Below are 22706 nucleotides of genomic sequence, written 5' to 3'. Positions count from 1 at the left end.
TTAACCTTGACCAGAAGAAACACTAGTGAAATACTAAGAGTAAATTTACTAGTAAATACTAGCTTTTTAAAAGAATGTCCAACAACCATGGTACCTAATGTATTTTGTCATATGGCTGTAACATTGAGACAACATATATCATTAAATTTGATCATTTAGGTAATACTAATAAATTACTATTACTCTTAATTTTGGATCATACATGTAGCTACATGCACACATATATCTGTCCCAATAACACATCATTCAGGAGAAGAGCTGGCATTGTCCCAGGCTTTCCTCTAAATTCTCATACTTTACCAAGCATCAGAATCATGCGGGGAGGCCTTCGTTAACAGATTGCTTGTTCCCACCCCATAGTTTCTGATTCTCTAAGTCTGTGAAGGGGCCCAAGAATTTGCATTTCTAACAAATTCCCAGATGACGCTGATGGTCCAGGGACCACACTTTGGGAACCACTACTCTAAGTGAACTGTGATTCTCAGAAGCTACAGAAAGAGAGAAGGACAGAGAGACAGAGACAGAGACAGATGGGGCGGGGGTTGGGGTGGGGTGGGTGGGCCTTGAGATTAAGCTAATAGGCAGTTCTGAGGAAAAAGGCAGAGGAGAAAAGTGAATTCAGACATTTCCCTCCTTCCTAATACCTGCCGTTTATCTTGCTGGTTAGCAAAGACTAAAGTATCAACAAAGGCTTCTCAAATGACAACTTACTTGGCCAAAACACAAACCTTTTCATGCTTGAAAGGTTAGATAGATTGTTCCCATTAAAAGTTTTAGAAAAATAATATTGCCAGAAACTCTTCAGCCTTTCAATACCCCTAGGTGGGACTACTTTCAAGAAGACACTGAAGGGGCAGAGAAAGCTAACTGATGAGTTTTCTATATTAAAAAAAAAATTAATGTTCACCAGTAAAACATGGGTGAGCAATGATAATCAACAAGCAACTCCTACAACATGCAGAAAATCCCCACTACAGAAACAATATGACTAGGTTTGGAATTTGTCAAGCCAGGATTAAAATTTTATTTAAATGTAAGTTTTTTTCTTTTTAAGTTACTGAGCCATATAAAGGAAAATATTAATTTTATTAGAATTTGAACAAATGTTGCACAAAGAAAACATTTTAACAAAATAGTATGGTGGCATAAACAAAAAACAGCCAAAGACGTGTAAAAGAAATAAAAGGTAGAAAATGTTAAATATCTGATGATCCAGTGTGGAAACATGGAGTCTAAACTTAAAAAACAAGGATTTTAAAAAAGCACAACCATAAAACAAAAAGTTAATGTTTGTGCTATCCTAACCAGACACATTCTTCAGCAAAACTTTAAAAGGCAGAGTTATATTTTACAGTATTTGATATCTTATTTCTGACTTTTTCACAGAAAGAGACTGTTTATGTAATTCAAATCTCACAGTTGAAATAGTTGGTTTAAGCACTAAGAAATAAGTATTCTTCTAATTAAAATGACAGGTGAGGCAAAACAATTGATTAGTCTTTAACGCTGTATTTTTCAACTGTAATAAGGCCTTGATCCAACCAAAACAAGTCTTAAAGCAATTCAGAATTCTTTTGTAATGCCCAAGGAACCCCTCTGCCCTGCCCGATTGCCATATATGGGAATCAAGAACCTAGTTAATAGAGCATTCTCAGGGACAAATGTAGGAAGAGAAGACAAAATAGTTTTGAAGTTTTTTTAGCAAAGTAACTTGTAACCATTTCAGACTACCAAATGCCACAAGTTACCTAAATTATTTAAGTACAAGTCTCCATCTCTGCAATTTATTTCTTAATACTGATATATTCATTTTTCTAAACTGACTATATCAGGTTAATAACAGTATAAATCAATTTGAAAACTATAATAAAATACCTCAAGAATAGGTCTTTGAATATCTTTCTGTTATATTTTGGTTTTACACAAAGATGCAATTCTTACTTTTTTGGTAGAGAACTCTATGGAATATTAACCTGGAAATGTTTTAAAGAGACTGTCAACCAAGACAGGTTTCTGAATTTCATGATTGTCATCTTACAAAGATAGCAAATGTCACATTTTTAAATGTCTTAAAACAACATAATTGTGATTTTTATAAACATCAAAAGGCAAAAATTTTAAACACTTGTGATAAAAAGTTAAGCCCTTTGCATTCTGAATATCTGAAATTTATTCACGGAATATGCCCAGTTCAAACTTAAGATGAGGTATACAGTCGTCTCTCAGTATCTGCAGAAGATTGGTTCCAGGACCCTGCTACGGTCCCAGAAGTCACAGATGTTCAAGTCCCTTACATAAAATGGCATAGTATTTGCGCATAACCTATGCATACTTCCCATATACTGGAAATCATCTCTAGATTATTTTTAGTACCTAATGCAATGTAAATGCTATGTAAATAATTGTAAATATAATGTAAGTGCCATATAAATAGTTGAAGATGAGTGGCAAATTCAAGTTTTGCTTTTTGAAATTTCATGGAATTTTTTTTTTCAAATATTCCATCCTTTGGTTGAATCCATGGATTTGGAACCTGCAGATATGAAGGGCCAACTGTATTTTCTTCTCTCCAAATATCAAATACCTAGCAAATATATAATACCATATACAGTTTCAAATTAAAGTAAATTCACAGGGTTTTTTTTGTTGATTTTGCTTTAACCTTGTTTAACTTTGTTTGTGTCACATAACACACTGCCATGTCTCTGGATGTGGCATCTAACCAAAAAAGCTGCATATGGTCAACTCTCTGTATGAGAGTTGTAAATATGTAAGGTGAAAACATTTTTGTGGACTATTTTTAAAACATGATAAATGGCATTATCAACATTACTCATGATTTTAAATATTATGTATATATTAGAGATCATCTACGTATCAACAATTATGTAAGGGGAGAACCAGAAAAGAAAAACTTTATAATGGTCTTATGCAGTGTTTAAGCAACTGAATGTTTTCTGAATCTGAAAAGCCTATGATGTAAAAATCAGAATCAAAGTTTTGATTTTTGAATGCATAGGTTATAACCCACAGAAAATGAGGAATCAATTGTTTGGTCAGGATCTTGTTATTTAAGAAGCAAAAAATGTAAGAACCAAAATATGCACACCACTAAAAATACTAATTCTGAAAATTATGTAGCTAAAAATTAAATCACCCTGTCCAGCAAGTTCCAAAAAATTCACACATTTCAAACATTAAGGCAACTTTTTTCCAACTAAACAGTACTTTATAAAAATATAGGTCACTTCAAAACATTATATACATAGTGACAATGAATTTAGCTAGTTGTAATCTTTAATACATTAATAAAGTGTCACATATTACCAAGAAATTATACTAGGTGCTTGCATGTATGTGCAAGTGGAATTATAGTATTTAAAGTACAGGTTTTAAAACTGAGCGAAGTGAACGTCCTTCTTTAGTGAGTTCTCGTGTCACACACATACACGGCAATGGGATTGCTTCCTCCCGTTTCTCTACAATATTGTAACTGCATTTCTTCAAGTGGTCAGCCATGCTTAGGATGTCAGCAAATTTCCATTCATTGACAGAACAAAATGCAGTACTGAATCGCCATACCTAGAAGAAAATTCTACTTCAGATTTAAACAAGTCAATTTACAAGAATCAAAACATATTTCTTGGTCTAACTGCATACATTTCTAACTGTTAAGAGAAATATCTAATATAAAGTTTCAAGTAGTTAGCTACAAAACTGGAAGTAGTAATCCATTTGGATACAAATCTGTTTATCAAATATTTGTAAGATAAATCATTTCTATGACATTATAACTTCAATAAATATAATAACTAAAAAGCAAATAAAAGACAAAGCTCAACATTGAAAATCACCACATCCAACCTGGCTTACTTATTACGCAATTTTTATAAAATATTCAGAGCTACTTCCTAAAATAATGTATATTGTACACCAGTCTTTCATCCTATCCAAATGTTTATATATATATAGACCTATCCATGGTCTGGAGATATTGACAATACAGGTGTTATTTTTTTCTACAAGTTTTTCTCCCATTCCTATTACACCATATGAAGTATACTAAAAAATACTCTAGAATATTGTGCCAAGGTACTTTTTCTTTTCATTATTTATAAGTAGTAAACGCACTTAGTAATAACGAGGAACACAAGTGCTTCAATTTGTTCAACATGTTTCTGGAAATTTTTATAGAGCTTTTTGTAAAATGAATCATTTTTTAATTCCATATCATTGTAAAATACATTTCTGGGAAAAATATTTATATGCCATCCCTGTTCTGGTAAAAATAAGAACTACTTTCCCTTTTGCCCACTCAGCACCTCCAAGCCCTGAAGCACTGTCACCTTATAGGTCCAGCAATGACTGCTGTGGCCCCCTCTCATCTTTACAATTTGAAAATATAAAGTTACCTGAACATAGGTAATAAGCATGAATACAGCAAGACAGGCCTAGGCATCCTAGCTAAGCTAATCAACAGGCAAATGTCTAGAGAACACTGAACCCATGGCAAACAGCAGATACTCTAGAAAGTAGCTGTGAATTTGAGAGAAGCCCTCAGCACTCACTAGCGCTTCTCAGAAAAGAACGTTACGAATTCTGGGGTGGCCAGATGCCTTCAAATTCTGAACATAATTATTTTTCAGCCAGCAGTAGAATAGTTCAGCACATAAGGTACTTAATTGCTATACTTCTTAAGGTTATATCAATTACCCTGCATGGAGTCATTTCCCAGATGTCAGTGAAGGCCTGGAGAGTAGCTAACAACAGACATTATAGATTACAATTCCCCATAACCACAAAACTATACTAAGAATTAGGAGTTTTTGTTAAGCTTCGCAGAATGAATTTGCTGAAAGATTCAATGGTGGCAGAAAGACTCCCTACTTCCACACAGTCAAAAGAGTCTGGTGAAACAAACTCAGGAAAAAATGGACGGCTCCCATCTCCTGATGACAAGGTTTCTTAGTAATGGGCCAATTTTGCATCCAAGTATACATCAAGTATTTACTTAGTGCCTGCTATATGGGAGGTGCTATGCTAAGCAGTTAATATTTTGGTTCCCAGAGAGTCTCACTTCTCAATGAACTTACAGTCTAATGAAAGAAACTGACAATTCGTCAGTGAATTTCCAAACAGCATGGTCAGTGCTTCAGTGGGGGTACATAGAGTAGGAGGTATATAATGGAACACTACGAGAACACAGAGCAGTGCACTTCCCTAAGGGCTTCAATGGGGTCGGAGTAGGCTTTCCTGACAAAGTAAGATCTGAAGAGTAAGCAGGATATAACAATGAGATAATGATCACAACCTCCAGAAGTAGGTTCCCAGGGTCTGAATCCACCAACTGGACAAGTTACTTAACCTCTCTAAACCACAGTTTCTTCATCCATGAAATAGGGACAGTAGGTTAAATACATTAACGAAAGTAAAGTACACACTGCCTAGAACATCTGAAGTGTTCAAATGCAGGTATCAGGGACAGTGTACTCAAACACCTTAAGGCAAGAAGAAAACATCAGACAACTGTAAGTAAATTCCATGGCTGGAATATAAAGTGACAAAAGGAAACTGAAGAGGTAAGTGAGGACAAGATTATGAAAAGTCTTAAATGTTTTATTAAGCAGTCTGCCTCTACCCCAGGGCAATGGATGGGCATTTTAAAAGTTTTCAAGCACTACAGCATGAGAACTGTATTTAAGAAATTATTTATTACTCTACCTCTTCTATAGAGAGTATGTTGGAGAGGGACTCAGTTGGAAACAGAAACCCAGTAAGGAAGAGGCTACTGTAGTAACCCAGGAGAGAACTACAGGCGGGACTAAGTAGGGAAACCGCAGTAGAAACAGTCAGCAAACCTGAGAGGTATGAAGAAGGGAGACAACAGGACTCTGTGACTACCTGGATACGGAAATAAAGGGGGGAAAAAAGGGGTCAACTTTTACTCTCAAATTCCTAGTTTAGGCAGCTTCAGAGATGAAAATGCCATGTTCTGAGATTAAGAGGGGTAGAAAAGTGGACCTGTTGAGTTCGCTGAAGCTGTGACATAACCAAGTGCAGATGTCCAGTAGATGCTTGTATATAATGGACTGCAGTTCAGAGGAGAAAATGGCCAGGATATACACACGTAATTTGAATAAATGATGGCAATTTAAACTCCAAGAGTAGATGAGGTTTTCTGCAGCAATAAAATCCCCAGAAAATATTTTACCTCATAGGTCAATACTAGTGGGCAAGGACAAAAATGGGCCGTGCTCTCAGGGTCTCACCACTAATGGCAGAAAGACACCAAATCATGTAGAAAATGAAAATACACACATACCCACATATATGCAGCAAGTGTGAAATTTTCTACATAAAATAATTAGTGTGCTCATTTACTGGTCAAAGCTTCAGGAGAACACAAAAGCAGATGCAGAATTCTGAAAAACTGGAGCAATGAGTGAAAATAAGAGAAAACCTAAGGGTGGTAAAAACGAAGTAGCCAGAAATGTGAACCCTGTTCAACCAATGTGATGTTTATTAAATTTTCTTCTACTTTATAAAATCAAAGTTTCATATTATAAATGTTCTAAAATGAAAAAACACCTTCAATCAAAGGTATTTGTAATGCCTTCTAGTTTCTATTGGATAGTACCTCAAACAGAAGCTGGGCAAAAGTAAGATATCACAGGAGGAAAATGGTGGAGCTAGGATTTGTTCCCAATCTCCAGCTCAAGCTTCCAATCTGCAACACTCCCTTGTACTGTACTAAACGCAGAGTCAACAATATCAAATCCTACTGCCCTTATCTCACCTCAGCCTAACACATTTCCACATCCATCCATTTACATTCTCTATACCCCAAATACTCCATTGGTCACTTACTAGGAGTAGATTTTTTTTCATGTCTCCTTATTTAAGTTCTCCCTGTAATAACCAAGTTCTAAGAAAGAAATTGCTAAGAATGGACCAAAACTGCCAATTACAAGCAGTAAAAAACCTTCTCCTTGCTTCCTCCATTGTCCTATGGTGAAAATGTTTCAGATGGAGCCCAAATTAGCAGGTGGCTAACATGGACTCAAGCAAAGGGGGCTGTTACAGAAGAAGTAACTAGGTATAGAACCCCTCAACTGAAGAACTGGAAGTGGTCTCTGTCGTATGACATCAGACTCTAGTTCTAGGATGTCTGCAGTAAATATGTGATTATGACTAACAATTCTAACTATTCTTGCTTTCATTATCATTATAAAAAAGTTTGTCATCATACTGAATTACTAAGTTTTAAGGATGGTCAATTTTGCAACAAGGTTAATTTTATTAATTCAGCAACATTATTAAGTGCCTACTATAGGTCAAATAAGGGACTGATACAATTAAATTAAACCAACCTTTTCTTTTATCTGCCATGATGAGTTTCCTTCTGGATACTTCCTTTTCCCCCACTGCAGTATGACCATTCCACGAGACTGAAGAAGACTGCCACACACATCCCTCATTAACTTGGATACACATGAGAGCTGGCATAAACTGAAGCCATCAAGAAAGCCTGCAATATGTTGCAGGACTTCAAAAGGAAGACTACTTAGATGGTCACTATGTAATCCCAACACACAGTTTCTAGCAGGCTCTACTAACACTGTAGATACAGATGGTTGAACTCCAAATGACCTCAAATGGCGGTCGTGTATAATCTTTGCTCCTTGTTTGGATGGACAAAATCTACGCTGAGAATAGGTACAACCATAATATGCTAAAGGACACCTCTGTTCCATCCAGCCATTGAGTCCAGCATGAATGTCACCATGCACGTTCTTAAAATGTGATGAAAATTCTTTTCTTCTAAATAACTGTCCACAAACAAATGTAAACATTGGACGCTGCTTGGGTTGGTACCTAGCGACACATTCCAATACTAAATCAAGCCCAAGTGTCTGAAAAGGACTTGGATTTGAAAGCTGTGGGTTGGCATGATCACAAGCTGAAGCTGAAGCTATTTCCCCAACCATTGTATTTGTAGCTAATATGGCAGACGGAAGTGAAAAAGTCTGAGTCCCAAAGTCAATGTGATAAACGTCAACCATGCGACTATCAGATATACCCCTCCCACCTGGAGAATCTCCTAGACAAAACAGTAATGCTGCTGTGATTAGATCTATTCCTTGGAGACCCATCGGATCTTCTGCAACTTCCAAATCTGATGTATCTACTGCTTTATCTTCCTTTGGTTTAGACCAACATGAATTAGAAAGAAATTTGAATGAAGGAGGATGACTGAAGGATAAGACATCCACATTCCTTAGGTCCCCTAAGTCTACTTTTTTCCAACACAAGTCTTCATCATCATCTGGCATGAGGATATGCTGAACTGTGCCATTAGGCAAAGCATTAGATGGTATTACTTCCTTAACTTGTGCTGCTACTGAAAGTGAACTAGACGGTTCTGAAGGGCCATCGGATGCTACACATTCTCTATTTGTTAAGTTACTTTGTTTTGAGCCACTATGTGAATTCTGATTCTGCTCAATGACCTGTGTACATATATTTTCCAAAGGAAAGCCATTACAAAGAGCAGAAGTGCCGTAAGAACTGGCATCCAAGTCACATAATAAATCACTTGAACCATTTTGTTCAGACTGGGCATTCTGACTTGTGTCATTATGGTCAATCCCACCTACTGCTCCTATCTCATCCTCATAAAGACGGTCCTGGTCTTTCAAGTTTCTGTTCTGTAAGCTTTCTCTGGCATTTTCTTCTTCTTTCATTTCATTCGGGGAAGCACAAAGACTCATACTTAACATGCCAACGTCTCTTGTGGCGGTATTCAGGATATCTAAAGCAACAGCCAAACTTCTGGTTGTTTCAACAGTAGCTTGATAAAGTGCACCATAAGAGTCTTCATCAACAGACACCAAACCATTAGTATGTGGTATTTCTGGGACACTTGATTTAACTGAGATCTGTTCTCTAGGTTCTGATACTTTATCAGTTGCTTTTGACATCATGGTGGCTACTTTGAGAGACTCTAAGAGCATCCTTTGGTCTTGAAGGGCCAAGGCCATATCTAACTGTGCCACTTCATCAACATCTCTGCTTAGATTTTCATATGATTTCCGGTCTGCATAACTAACTGGCCATCGGTTCCACTCCATAGTACAGCACACCACACTTGCAGGACACATTTCTAGATGTTCGGCAACTTTATTTCGAGCCATTGTAAATGGACATCCAAAGTCACTATTTAAGCAAGGCACTCGTTCCAATGGACATAAAAGTCGATGCTCATCAGCTTTACAAGAATGGAAAACTGCTCCACAAACCAATGGACAACCTATCAAGTCACAGGAAATCCCAGGCTCTGGTCTGGTCATACACCTTCTACTGACACAATTCACGCAGTGAGAGTGCTGCAGCCCCTCCTCCATAATGGCCAGTCCAGCTCTAGTTACTGAGATGGAAAAGAAAGGAGAAGTTAGGCAAAAAGTGGTCGCATTTTAAAAACTGTTTTAAGGAAAAACATCAAATCATGAAGGTATATTGGCTTATATGAGGATGAAATATATAATATAAACACTTAACAAGTTTATTTGACATATAATCAATCCATCTTGAAACAGCTTAAGCACTTCAAGAAGCAAGTCATAAGTTCATTTGTATATACCATATAACAATCTGCCCAACAGGCCAAACATTTCAAAATATAATACTTAAATTCTAGTATATTGTGTAGTATATAAATTAATGCCAAAAAAAGTTGATGAATATTTAACGTTTAGATTTCAGAGAATGCTTCAGCTTTTACCTTTTTAATTTTAACTAAACTGATTATGATGTACTCCACATTGCAGAGACCTCATCATATTCCTAAGAGAATAATCTGAATTTCATGAATATACTTAACTAAAACCTGATTAGATGTTTTCTTTAATATTCCCTCCAAATACATAAATTCATGTAAGATTTCATCTATTGACCTCTTTCTACCTATGCCTTAATAAATTCTACAACAAATAAAGAGAGTAAGCCTTAATTAAAGCAAAGAGGGCATTTATCCAAAAAATATAAGTTCTAGCTCCACTTCTGTGGCAGTGGATGAATCACTTCCTTCTGAGGGCCACAGTTTCCATTCATTCATTCAACACCTATTTATTGTTTAACTGCCATGTACCAGACTCTGTGTTTGGTATGGCAACGTGAAGATTAGAAGACATGGTGCCTCCTCTCAAGGAGCTTCAGCAGGAGGTCAGAGACGAAAGTAAAATCATGTCACACTTTTATATGATCAATATGACAGAGAAAATCAGTATGTGTGGGGGGTACAGAAGAATTCACAGTAGTCTTGAAAGATGAGAAGTCTTAAGCACAGGAGGGTAGGGTTAGAAAGGAGGAGGGGCATTCAATGCTGAAGTAACAGCACATGCAAATACAGAAAAGTAAGAATTCGCAAAACATGCTGAGGGAACCTCAAGTTTCCCAGTATTGCTGGATCGCAAGGTGAAATGCAAAGTAGCTGTGAGAGATGAGGTGGGACAGGAATAACAAAAGTTATGGAAAGTGTGTTATATGCTATTCTAAGGAGTTCAGACTTTTAAGTAGTTAGAAACCACTGAGGATTTTAAGCAGAGAAGTAGTACCCATAAAATAACATGAGAGGATTACAGATGTTCTTTCCTGCTTTTAGCAAGAAAAATTTTATACAAAAAAAGAGAAAGTATTGGCACAATGCACTGATTTACTTATAATTACTTAGCCTATTCAATGTCTTATTTCTATAATCTCCAACTTCTTTATTGGCTTCTTCCTATTAGCAGCAAAAACTTAAGACTATTTCATATTTAAAGACATATATAATAAAGCAATATACCCCTTTTGTTTTTTTTCCTTTTCAGTCAAGCTTTCAAAAGAAAAACAACAAACAAACCCTGTTAACTTCCCATATACTCTTCAGCCCTCTAATGTGGCTTTACTTTTACCACCACTCATTAAAACCGCTCTATCGAGATCCTCAATGCTAAATCCAAAGGGCATTTTTTCCAGACCTCATCTTCCTTAGCCATTATATCATTTTGTTGGCTAATTCCTCCTTTCTGAACTACTATCTTTCTTTAGTTTTTATGGTCTCACGTTTCCCTGGTTTTCCTACCTCTTTGGTTATTCCTTAATCTTTTCTTCTAAAATATTACTCTTCTTCAGGGATCCATGTCATTTCTGGTTCATTCTATACATTCTCCCAATTTCTCAAAAGGTTCAATTACCACTTATATGCTAAAAACTCATCTATACCTCCTGCCCAGATCCCTCTTCCAAACTTCAGATCTCTACAGCTACTTATTTATTATATACCTCTACGTATATATGGCACAGGCAACTCACCTCAAAATTTTCCAAATTAAATTAATAATAATTTTCTGGATAGGAAGCTGATTCTTAGCCTATTTTCTTCACTTTAGTGCATAAAAGCTTGCTAGTTCTCTCACATATTCTCTTCCATAAATTCTGTCTTACTTCTAGGTGGCTAATGTAAACTAATTATTCCCCAAATTGCTATTTCTTTTTCTCCAGTCCAGGCTTCATTTTCCTCAAACTCAAACAGCAAGTCTATTACTGACAGAACTTTGTTGATTAAGTAGAAAAGTTCTGAGTTGATATTATGGTGCGAACTGATGCCAGGGACAGAAAAAAACAAGTTACACATTTAACAACAAAACTACATTTTAAAACTGTGTTTAAAAATTACAGATGAGTTAGATACTTCTGATTGTTTATCCCTATAAATTTTAAAGCTAAAGACAGAACCTATAAATTGAAGATAGACATGCTAAAAAGGGTCAAAATAGAAGAAATGACAGACTAATGATGATATTTGTAAGTTAAGCAAAGAGAAACTTTAATAAGACAAATTTTACCGGGTGATTAGATTGTGAAAACAGCTGTAGCTTTCTTATTTTACAACTAGACTGAGTTCATCTCACATGCTGAAGGTTATAAACGTGACTGTTACTAAGTGAGAAACCTAAAAACACAAGCAGTTCCAACAGAAGTGACCAAGGCTCTCAGAACTAGTAGGAACACCCTATGTTACATGCACATCACAGGATTATACCAGGCAGAACACATCTCAAAACATCGCTTAGTTCAAAAGTGTTTAAAATAGCAACTGTTACAAACAACTGAGTTAAATGCAAAACAGCAACAACTTTGAAAGGTAAATAGAAGTAGAGGGCTCTCAAGATTCAAAATAAATACCCTCTTCCACACTATTCCCCTCTCAATAAAAGAAATGATTAAAAAATAATAAAAATAAAAGCATCCACAGCAATGAGTCCACAACATGTATTATCTACTGAAGTAGACTTAAAGGAAAAGGGAACACTATGTACCTACTTTATCCTTCTTGTAGAATCATGTCAATGTCACTTAATCCTCATAACAACCCAGAGAAAACTGAGGTACAGAGAGGGTAAGTGACTTACCCAAGGTCATCTACCTAGTAAGTGGCAGAGCTAGGATTGAAATCTATATCTCATCAATACATATGGACGATAACAGATACGCTTACTTATAAAGTTTAAGAAAATAAGACAGCACTTCAGTAACTTGGTGATCCAATTTTAAGATGGTATTTGAGGAATGGAGGTTACACAACTTTGCTTGTAGTTTATTCCAACACTTAATCACCCCTGTGGTCAAGAAAGTCTTTTGGGTCCTTTCTAATTATAATAGCACATTACTTTGCTTTGAACATAAGTGTTTTAAATTATTTTTAAAATAACTTACATTTATAATGCTCAGTATAAACATATGAAATAGTACAAATTTAACCTTCTCAAAACAGCTATACAAAGAAGGAATCAAGTTTAAGTCCATTTTACAATTAAATATATTAAGAAATAAGTTTTTTTTTAATGCAGTCGACAATACCCAAAAAGTATTCTGGGGTACTGTTTCAGAATTTAAAAGTTCCAGATCCACCCTCTTTCAAGATCGCTATTATCAAATTAAATATGCCTCCAAAAAGTATTGCACAATTGCTCACAAATCCTATGAAACGGGTTTAAAATGTCAATCCCTAATTTAGCAGCTGAACAGTGACACAGCAGGTCCAGTAGAAAACTTGTTGCTAAAACTGAGTCTCCAAGTTCAAGACGAGCTTAATTTAAAACTCCTGGGGCTTCCCTGGTGGCGCAGTGGTTGAGAGTCCGCCTGCCGATGCAGGGGACACGGGTTCGTGCCATGGTCCAGGAAGATCCCACAAGCCGCGGAGCGGCTGGGCCCGTGAGCCATGGCCGCTGAGCCTGCGCGTCTGGAGCCTGTGCTCCGCAAAGGGAGGGGCCACAACAGTGAGAGGCCCGCGTACCGCAAAAAAAAAAAATAAATAATAAATAAAATAAAACTCCTCAGTATTAACTTAAAAAAAAAAAAAAAACTCTCTTGAAAAAGAATCTTAACGTTCCAAATAACATATCTATTTACACTTAAAGTTGAATGACTGGAAAAAGTTTCATTAGACTAGAAAATACTGTAAAAGAGTAAATGCTTTACAATAGTTTCAATTTTCTCTAACAGAAATTCTAAGCCAACTCATAATCTGTGGCTAACAAGCAATCCATAAAAACAATTTAAGGCATGGCATTTTCACATACAATGAAATGAGACTTTGTCATTTAAGGCTATTTCTAGACAGAAAGATATTGTCCTCAAAAAAAGAATTCCTGGGCTTCCCTGGTGGCACAGTGGTTGAGAGTCTGCCTGCCGATGCAGGGGACAAGGGTTCGTGCCCCGGTCCATGAAGATCCCACATGCCGAGGAGCGGCTGGGCCCGTGAGCCATGGCCGCTGAGCCTGCGCGTCCGGAGCCTGTGCTCCGCAAAGGGAGAGGCCACAGCAGTGAGAGGCCCGCGTACCGCAAAAAAAAAAAAAAAAAAAAAAAAGAATTCCTTTATTTTTCCAAATTCATTACAATACATAAGGCGATAAATAAATAAAGCACTGCAAATCAGCACGATTTTAAATATGCTAAATCAAGTCACCCAAATATTCCACACAGCTTGCTCAGGCTGTTCTTAATGTCTGCCTCTGCCTCCAAGAGACAGACACACACACACATACACACTCCTTTCCTTCCCCAACTGTTACCTCAAACCTTTATCAGCTTAAATGTCACTTTTCCACATACCCAAAGGCAAGGTATGGTATGGATTCCGTATTATACTTATGTGCTCATTACACACTGCATTTTTCCTTGGTAATACTAGTCATACATAACTTGAAGTAAATCATTACCCTGTTTAATATCTATCTCCATGGGAAAACTATAAACTCCACAAAGGAGGCACCATCTCTGTCTCATTCATTCCTGTGTTCCCTGCATTCAAAATTGTACCTCAATTAGAGCCTCACTTATCGAAAAAACATGAATAAATGAAATTATTATAATACAAGAAATAACCAGATGGATTCCAAAACAATTCTTGACTTCATGGAAAACTACATACTTCATAAAAAGATACTTTATAAATCTAGAATTAGTCAACCAGATTGAGTCAAAATTACCTCATTGTACCAGATATAAAAAGTCAAAAGTACTCAAACATTTACTGAGTATCTAGGTGATATGTTCCAGGTATTTTATATGAAATAAGCTAAACTGTCCATCAAAAAAGTAAATTAAAGGGAAAAGTAAATCAAGTAAAATTAATTTCAATATTCCATTGTTTTAAAATCTTAAAAAATAATAGTAATAAGAGTCACAAAAGGAAACATCTACCTGTATATTGTTGCACTATTTAAATTCCTTAATCAACCCTGCAGTCTGGTTACAGGTTACTGACTATAGAGGCATTAGATTCAAAAAGAAAAGCAGAGGCGGAGGTGTCTGCACGTGTGCAGCTGCCTGAGTATATAGAGGATGAGGAAAATAAGCTCGGAAAAGGAAGTGGCGTCAGCCTACTTCCTTAATATTACAATTAATATGATATTAAATAAAAAAGAATTCCACTGAGGGCCTCCCTGGTGGCGCAAGTGGTTGAGAGTCCGCCTGCCGATGCAGGGGATATGGGTTCGTGCCCCGGTCTGGGAGGATCCCATATGCCGCGGAGCGGCTGGGCCCGTGAGCCATGGCCGCTGAGCCTGCGCGTCCGGAGCCTGCGCGTCCGGAGCCTGTGCTCCGCAACGGGGGAGGCCACAACAGTGAGAGGCCCGCATACCGCAAAAAAAAAAAAAAAAAAAAAAAAAAAAAAAAGAATTCCACTGAGACAATAAAATGTTGCTTCAATGTAAGACTGAAATGGAACTATAGACAGACTTGTTCAATTAGTTAACCATAATCACAAGTAGGTCTATGACTGAAATTTCATACTTAGCAATCACTTTTAATTCCTCCAGAGCAAGTCTCATCCTTCTTGTATAGTTGGAGGTGCTACTGCATAGTAAATACAAACATTTGCTGGCTGATTTACTGATCAGGTGCACTCAGTTTTAAAAACCATAATAAATCTACAACCTCAGTTGGACGTTTCATTTCACTGGTTTAAAAAAGGGGGGTGAGGTGCCTAGACAAGACTGAAAATCCAAGATCATTAAACTCCCAACTCAAAGCAGTGCCCTACTGATGAGTCCAAAATGGCTAAACTGGTTACACTGTATACATTCTTTTATTAAATTTTGGTTCTGTCTTTTTATTTACAGAATGATGACCTAATTATATGGAATTTTGTTTTCAACTTTTCACCCTTCCATTTATGATATAATCACAACATACCTCCTCCATTTCTAAATATGGACATGGATAGCTTATTCCAAAGTGGAAGTCCTAACTACGCGCAATTGTTCTCCACTAAATAAGCAAACAAAATTACTGCAGACTTACATCAGAAATTAAAATAACATATATTAATAAATATTTAATATTCATACCAGAAGTTATTTGAGCTGAGACTCAGATAAAAATAATCCACCCAAATGGTGGAACTCAGCTTATTAAAAGGGGCAGCATGGCACAGGGGAATATGGGCTTCCAAGGAATCTCAGCTTTGTGACCTTGAGGTAATTACTGTGCTGTGAAAACAACCTCGTACTCCACAAAAGTCGGCTACAGTATGCGTGTGTCCAGCACGATACAAACACACATTTCTCAGAAAACGGACGCACCCCGCTTTACACAACCGCCACATCCGCATGCACAAACCGTTACGTACAGTCATTTTTACATCAGGTCATTTATACTTAGGAAGCTGATTAAAAGCAATCATATGAGGAACCACCTGATGCTAACATTACCCACTCTTAAGAAAAAGACATACCCTTTTTGTAAAAGATTTTCACAGACTGGGCTGTAATTAAGAGATGCTCATCTGTATTTAACTATCTAGTTATCTACAGTGTAAAAACCACCCGTCCAAGGTCAATCCCACCTACTTCATCAAAATAAATTTGAAATTAAGTAATATTTTATACAGCCTTTTGACTAATGACTTTAATATTGATGAATTCTACAAATACAATGTCATTCCACAGCATGGTAGTCATGGTAACTTAGTTAAAAGATTTATCAAAAACCATACAGAACAGCATAAGGCTGATGCCATTAAAAGTCACATTTCAGTAATACATTATATCAAACAGTAAACACATTAAAAAAGGCCTATTTTGGTGACCTTAAAGCACCTCTCTAACTACATACATTATCTCAAAATACGTATTATTTTCTTCAACAGCGTATTTTATTAGGACACTTTGTATATTTTTTTAAAAGTCTCCAATGCTAACCATAGAGAAATACTGGATTGAAATTAAATATCCAGTACACTTGGAATGCATAAAAGTTTGCCTATATCGGAAACTTCAGTTCTCTGGTAACACTCACAAAGCTCCACCCACTAACATTTCCAGAATCACACACCAAAAAAAGCTATGTCACCGCATTACACTACCAGATAAAAACAAACTGACAATTTAAAAAGTTAGCAAAACACCATATTATCCCCAATTAAACTTCTGTAGTAAGAAACAGTGACTAAGCATAAAGAACAGTGATTCAGCGAAAACTGCAGACTGAAAAATTGAACCCTTAGAAAAACCCTCATCTTACATTTTATGCTACTCTTTTCCCTTCTGCCCGTCAACAACTTTGGAAAAGCTTAATAAATATCAGCAAATGCAAAATTCTGTTAATATAATTTACTAGGTCTCTAAACGACACAAAACTGTATTGAAATGTAGCAAATAGAAATGAAAAGCTAAGAAAGCTTGGGGTTTTGTATTTACAGTTTTAAGTTAATCTACACTGATACCAGCATGCCCATAAATAACTTCATCTTGGATCCCAGTCAACAAAGTAATTTTGGAATAAAAGGTCAATTCCTTCCCAAGCATCTTTTAACCGAGACTTACGACATGGCTTAGAAAGAAAAACAAGACACAGGGAGAGGGGAATGGAGTACCAGAACCATGGTAAACAACACCATGGTCTCTATTCTCTAAATACACGTGTAAAAAAACATACTCAAAGGAGATTAAATTCAACGTGCACTCTATGGCCCCCTTCCAAGCAGTGCACTTCCACGAGATAGGACACAAATAACTTGGAAATGGTCACACGCCTCAGATCTATAAAATCAGGATGTTTCTCTTTAATAGGGACTGAGGCTAAGACTAAGATCCTCTCACTTCCATGAATGGAAAAGTTACCAACTTCACTCATCCCGTCGAGACAGCTGATGATGCCTCCCAGTCTTACTTTAACCCGTCTGTCCCCAAACAAAGCAAGTTTCTAAAGGGCAAAAGGAAAGAGAAGCCAGGTTTTCGAGGTTCCTGGGGCTCCCTAAGTTTAACTCCGGCTTCACCCCTCCCCAACACACAGACACGCGAGCCCGGGTGGCACGGGGGTCGGCCCTCGGGGCCTGGGTCGCCATTTGCTGGAGGCCTCCACGGCGGGCCGGGCAGCGGGCTGGGCTCGGACGCCCACGCCGCCGACTTCCTCTCGGCGCCCGGACAGGGCCGCGTTTGCTCCGCCCCAGGCCCGGCCCGCCGGCCCCACGGCCGCCTGCGCCCCGGCCGCGGGCCTCGCACTGCCCGGCCACCGCCTCTGGCCCCGGCGCAGCCCGGGCGGCGCCGGCCTCCCGGGCGGGCCTCCCCGACACTCACCGGCCGGCCCGGCCGAACCGCGGCCCAGACCCTGGCTGCCGTGGCCGCCGTGCCCGGCTGCTCCCCGCTGTCCCGGCGCCGCTCCGCGCCCCACACCCCCGTGCAACCCGCCTCCTCCTCGCCTCTCTGCCCAGCCAGGCCGCCGCCTTTTCCCTCCCCCGTCTTCCTCCTCCTCCTCCTCCTGTAGCTCCTCGGCCTGCTCTCCCGTTGGCGATCCTCCCCACCCTCTCCACCCCGCCCAGCTCTGCCCCGCCCACCCGGCCGGGCCCCGGGGCCCGTGGCAAGCCGGGCGGAGACGCGCACGCCGAGCCCGAAGGAGACGCTCACGCCGAGCTCGGCGGGAACGCGCACGCCGCCCACCGACACTCCCCCGCCTCCCCGGAAGGGACGTGACCGAGAGTCAGGTCCAGAGAAGTGTAGTCTCAGCACCCCCCCTTAGGGCGTTCCCACCGGACCCCACGTGGCTCCTGCCCAGCAGGTCTACCAAATCCTGTTCGATTTTAGGATGCTGTATTCCTGAAAGGAATCCTAGACACGTAGTTTTGGAAATGAGGAGAACAGGCCCAAGAAGAGTGACTTGTTTAACTCCCTAAATGGTAGGAGAAGCAGCCCAAATCCCTTAACTCTGGATGCATCGGTCTTCCCATTAGGTCACATTTAGGAAAAAACGGGGCAGCTGTCCTTGAATCTTTGATGATCAGGCCTTCCTGCCGGCTTACCAAAAGTGCCCCATTCCTGTGACTTAGTGCCCGGATTCTTGTAGGTTCTATCTGCCCTGGGACCGAGCTCAGCCCAACAGGATTCAGGCGTCGCGAATCTTTTCTGGAGCCCTGGCAGGGCAGCCCACCAAGGTCTGCTTCTCTGAGGGACTGTAATCCTCCACACAGACCACAGCAGGGAGGTTGTCTACGTGGGAAAGACAACGCGATCTAGTGGAAAGGTGGCTTGAAGCTGATTTTGCAGGATATTTTACAAAAAGATTGAAGAAATGTCACAGGGCCATATCAAAGAATTGGGGTCCACTTCCCTGCTACTACTACCACGCCTTGGTCCAAGGCCAAGGGACAGAAGGGACAGTGATTCCAAGTGCTGGGAGTAGGTGTCCCTCATCCCCTCACCTCTACCGCAGTGTCCATCCCATGAGCTCCTGCCCAGTTCTAAAGCAAGAAAAGGATAAAGAGAAGACGGCTGTAATCCCGCCCTTGCCAATGGGGGCAGAGACAGGAAAACACTGTTCTGTAATCCTTTGTGTGATTAGGTTTTTACCCACAACTGGTGTGTCTTGGAAAAGAGATCACACGTGATTTGTCATGCTGAGAAATGGCTCTCAGACATTTAGATTTTAAAGAACTTTTTTTTTTTGAGCTGGAAGAAGAACTTAGATGACTAGTTTTTAATTGTGCTCAAAAAGACAGTAAAGATTGTACCATTCGTATTAGTGCCTCATTTCCTAAATGAAAGGAGATTGTAACACCAATTAGTAAGCAAGGACATAATCACCCAGTAAAGGTTAGTTCTTTAAATGAATAAATTTAGCTTTTGGAAAAATTCAGTCTATTTTTCTTATTTTGCCTAATTTGTCTGCAGATGGGCCCTGGTCCTTAGTCCCGAGTTTGAGAGCCACTGTCCAGAGAACTAGACAGAACAGATAGTGAAGCAGGCAGATGACCCTGCAGGAGAAGACGTGGGCTCCAGCTGCTACACTTGTCCTCCTTTGTTCACTGTCCTAGATTGAGTCACACGTCTTCCCTGTGCCTTAGCCGTCCTCCTATCAAATGAAGGGGCTAGCATAGATGACCTCTGAAGCCCTTTCCAGCTTTAAAGTCTCTTGCTTCCATGTTTATACTTACTGAAATCTAGGGCTTTCCCCTTTACTAAGTCGCCTAGCTGACACGGGATCACCCCCCCACTCCCTCAAGCTGAGTCATTTAGGCTGTAAACTTCACAGTCTTCTTTGCCCCCTCCATCTCAATAATTTCCTGTGTCCAGGCAATTAAAAAAAAAAAATCTTTCTTCCTGTCCTGTCCGTTTATTCCTGTTACCATCCTAGGCAAATTTGGACTTCTGCTGTTGCCGAACCAGTCTTTCCTCCTCCAGTGCTTCCCACTTCAAACCCACCACCAACATCATGCTTCCTAAGACATCCATTTCATCTTGTCATTTCTCTATTCAGATATCTGTGATGGCTATCTAATGCTCATGGGGTAAATTCTCAACTCCTGTCTTCAACTGCTCGAAGTAAATCTCTCATTCTAGCTTGATTAGTTTCCATGTTTTCCCCATCAAACACTATACACCGTCCAATTCCAAGTCGTTTGTGCTCATGTGATAATAATGCCTGAACTTCCTCCCTCTTAACTATGCAGCTCTCACCCCATGTCCTCTGTGAGGGACTGCTGTAGCACATACTCCCTGTTTTCAGCACTTTTACCTGTGCTTCATGCCACTGTTACCTGCTTCACAAATGTATGTCAGCTTACAGATATCGCCAGACCCACGGAAGCATGTTTTGCATTATTTTTGTATCTCCCCTCAGTATCTAGCATACCTCCTGTATAACGTAGATGCTTAATGATTATTTGTCACTTCCAAAACAAATAAAATGTATGCTTCTCTCATTTCATCCTATACCCATTTTCACTTTCTGTCCTATGTTCTAAATCCTCAGAGACTCTTCTCTTGGTAACTTTTAAGAAAATGTGTCTTAAAGTTTAGTGACAAGCAGAAAGAATGCCAGCAATCACAAATTTCCTCAAATATGCTCTTCTCTCTACTATGCATGTATTTGACATGGGCTTCTAGAACAAAGCTATCATCTGTGTGGCTTAACCATGGAGAGGAGTGACAGCAACTCTGGCAATTTAAAGTAAAAAAAGAAGAAAGAGCAGTATTAGGTTTGACCTACCAATTGCCCTAAAAAAGGACGGCCTTGCATCTCCTCAGATCACACCCTGCAGACCATCTCTCACAGGCTTAGCTCCTACTGGCTCTTTTTAGAGGCCATTTTCAAGTTGGAGAAGGTGTAAAAACCATAAGAATAAAAATAGCACCAGAAACGTAAGTACAAAGCCTAGACACCAGACTAGATTGTAAGAGAGAGAAGTTGTCAGAGAATGCAAATTCAGTTGATAAAGCAAATTCAACAAGCAGACAAATTGCTCTTCCCTTTTTTCAATGTCAGGCAAATAGCATCACCGTTAAAGTAGGTTTTCTTTCCCAATTAGACCGGCCTGCACTCAGGTAACCCAGGGACCAAAGCAACAGACAAGTTAGGACTAAAATTTGCCATGTGCTAGTTAAAGAAAGCATCCTTGGCCTGAGACAAGTGTGAGGATGGATCCTGATTTACGGCTGTGAAATCACGGGACAATCGGAGTTACCAGCTGGGACTGCGGTGGGGAATACCAGTCCTTTTTTATGACATGCTCCTAAGGAATTATAAAAGAGAAAGAGCCAGTTTGAATCACCTAATTGCCAGAATTTAGAATCTAATAGCTATAATTATATTTCCTATATAGTTTATTTGGAGTATGGAGAATATGACAAGTAACATACAATTATATGGTAATTTAGAAACAGCTTGCCAAGGTTAATGTTCATAACCCCAGATCAACCTTGCAGTTTTATATAAATAATCAAGGGAATTTGAACCAAGGCAGCTTGGAATTTTGGAACAAGTAGAAGACCCAGGTATTGTTCCTGTACACCAGAGACTTGCTATGGGACATTGCTGATATTATCAATCATGTAAATTTCAATGTTTTGCCATTTGAGCTATTATAACTGCCGTATTAATATAGCTCCTAGCATACAGATTATATGTCCACTGACCAAATAGAGGAACAAATGAACAATTCTATTTCCCAAAAGGCTGTTGAGTACCTCTAAGGTGTTGCATTTATATTTCAGGTGGAACTAGTTTGTGCATGAGCAGATAAGCAGGTAGCCCTCTCTCAGGTGATGTTGCCATATCAATTGTCTACAAATATATATGTAACTTTGTTAAGCTGACAACACATCTTGGGGGTGATATTTAATTTCTATGTATAAATCTCACATTATTCAAAGAAATTTGATATAGATTAGATATATGGGAGAAACCACTTTTAATTTATGGGCTAACTATTCAGTGCTCAGGCCTACTGTGCTCTCTATTCAATTGCAATGGTAGTAAAGTCAAATGCCTACAGCCAAATGGCATGCTAGTAACAGGAAGTGGGCTCAAAGGGAGTTGTTGGAATCAGACAAGCACACTGTTACTAAGCTATTACTTAGCTCTAGTCAATAGTTGCTGCAACCTGAAAATGAAGAAAATAGGGTTACCACATCTTCTGATTATTTTTTTAAAGCTCCTGGAAATCTAGATAATTGGGTTAAAGTCACATAGTGTTTTAAAGTCACATAGTGTTTTCATGTTTTTTGAAAACTTGTATGGGAAAAAAAAATCAACAACCACAAAAAAAGCCTCCATCTTCAGCAACTCTTATTTTAGTGACTCATCCAAAAGATGATGAAAGAACTACATACTTGTTTCTGTGTGTAGCATAATTTCCAAACCATTTGAGTCTCACTTTCCTTTGGCTC

The 22706-nt window shown here is 38.9% G+C and overlaps 1 protein-coding gene across 1 annotated transcript; it reads right to left on the bottom strand.

Annotated features, from left to right (window-relative positions):
* Positions 1-1143: 1143 nt before the first annotated feature.
* FBXO30 (F-box protein 30) lies at positions 1144-18241 on the bottom strand. Its single transcript, XM_060115264.1, has 3 exons — positions 18123-18241; positions 7371-9427; positions 1144-3582 (listed from the first exon to the last, which is right to left on the bottom strand). The coding sequence occupies exons 2-3, from the start codon at positions 9402-9404 to the stop codon at positions 3379-3381; spliced, it is 2238 nt and encodes a 745-aa protein (XP_059971247.1). The 5' UTR covers positions 9405-9427; positions 18123-18241; the 3' UTR covers positions 1144-3378.
* Positions 18242-22706: the final 4465 nt, after the last annotated feature.

Source organism: Mesoplodon densirostris, chromosome 12, assembly GCF_025265405.1.
Source record: "Mesoplodon densirostris isolate mMesDen1 chromosome 12, mMesDen1 primary haplotype, whole genome shotgun sequence".
Classification (NCBI taxonomy): Eukaryota; Metazoa; Chordata; class Mammalia; order Artiodactyla; family Ziphiidae; genus Mesoplodon; species Mesoplodon densirostris.
Note: the sequence above shows the minus strand (reverse complement) of the source record. Positions and strands in the feature narration are given on the sequence as shown.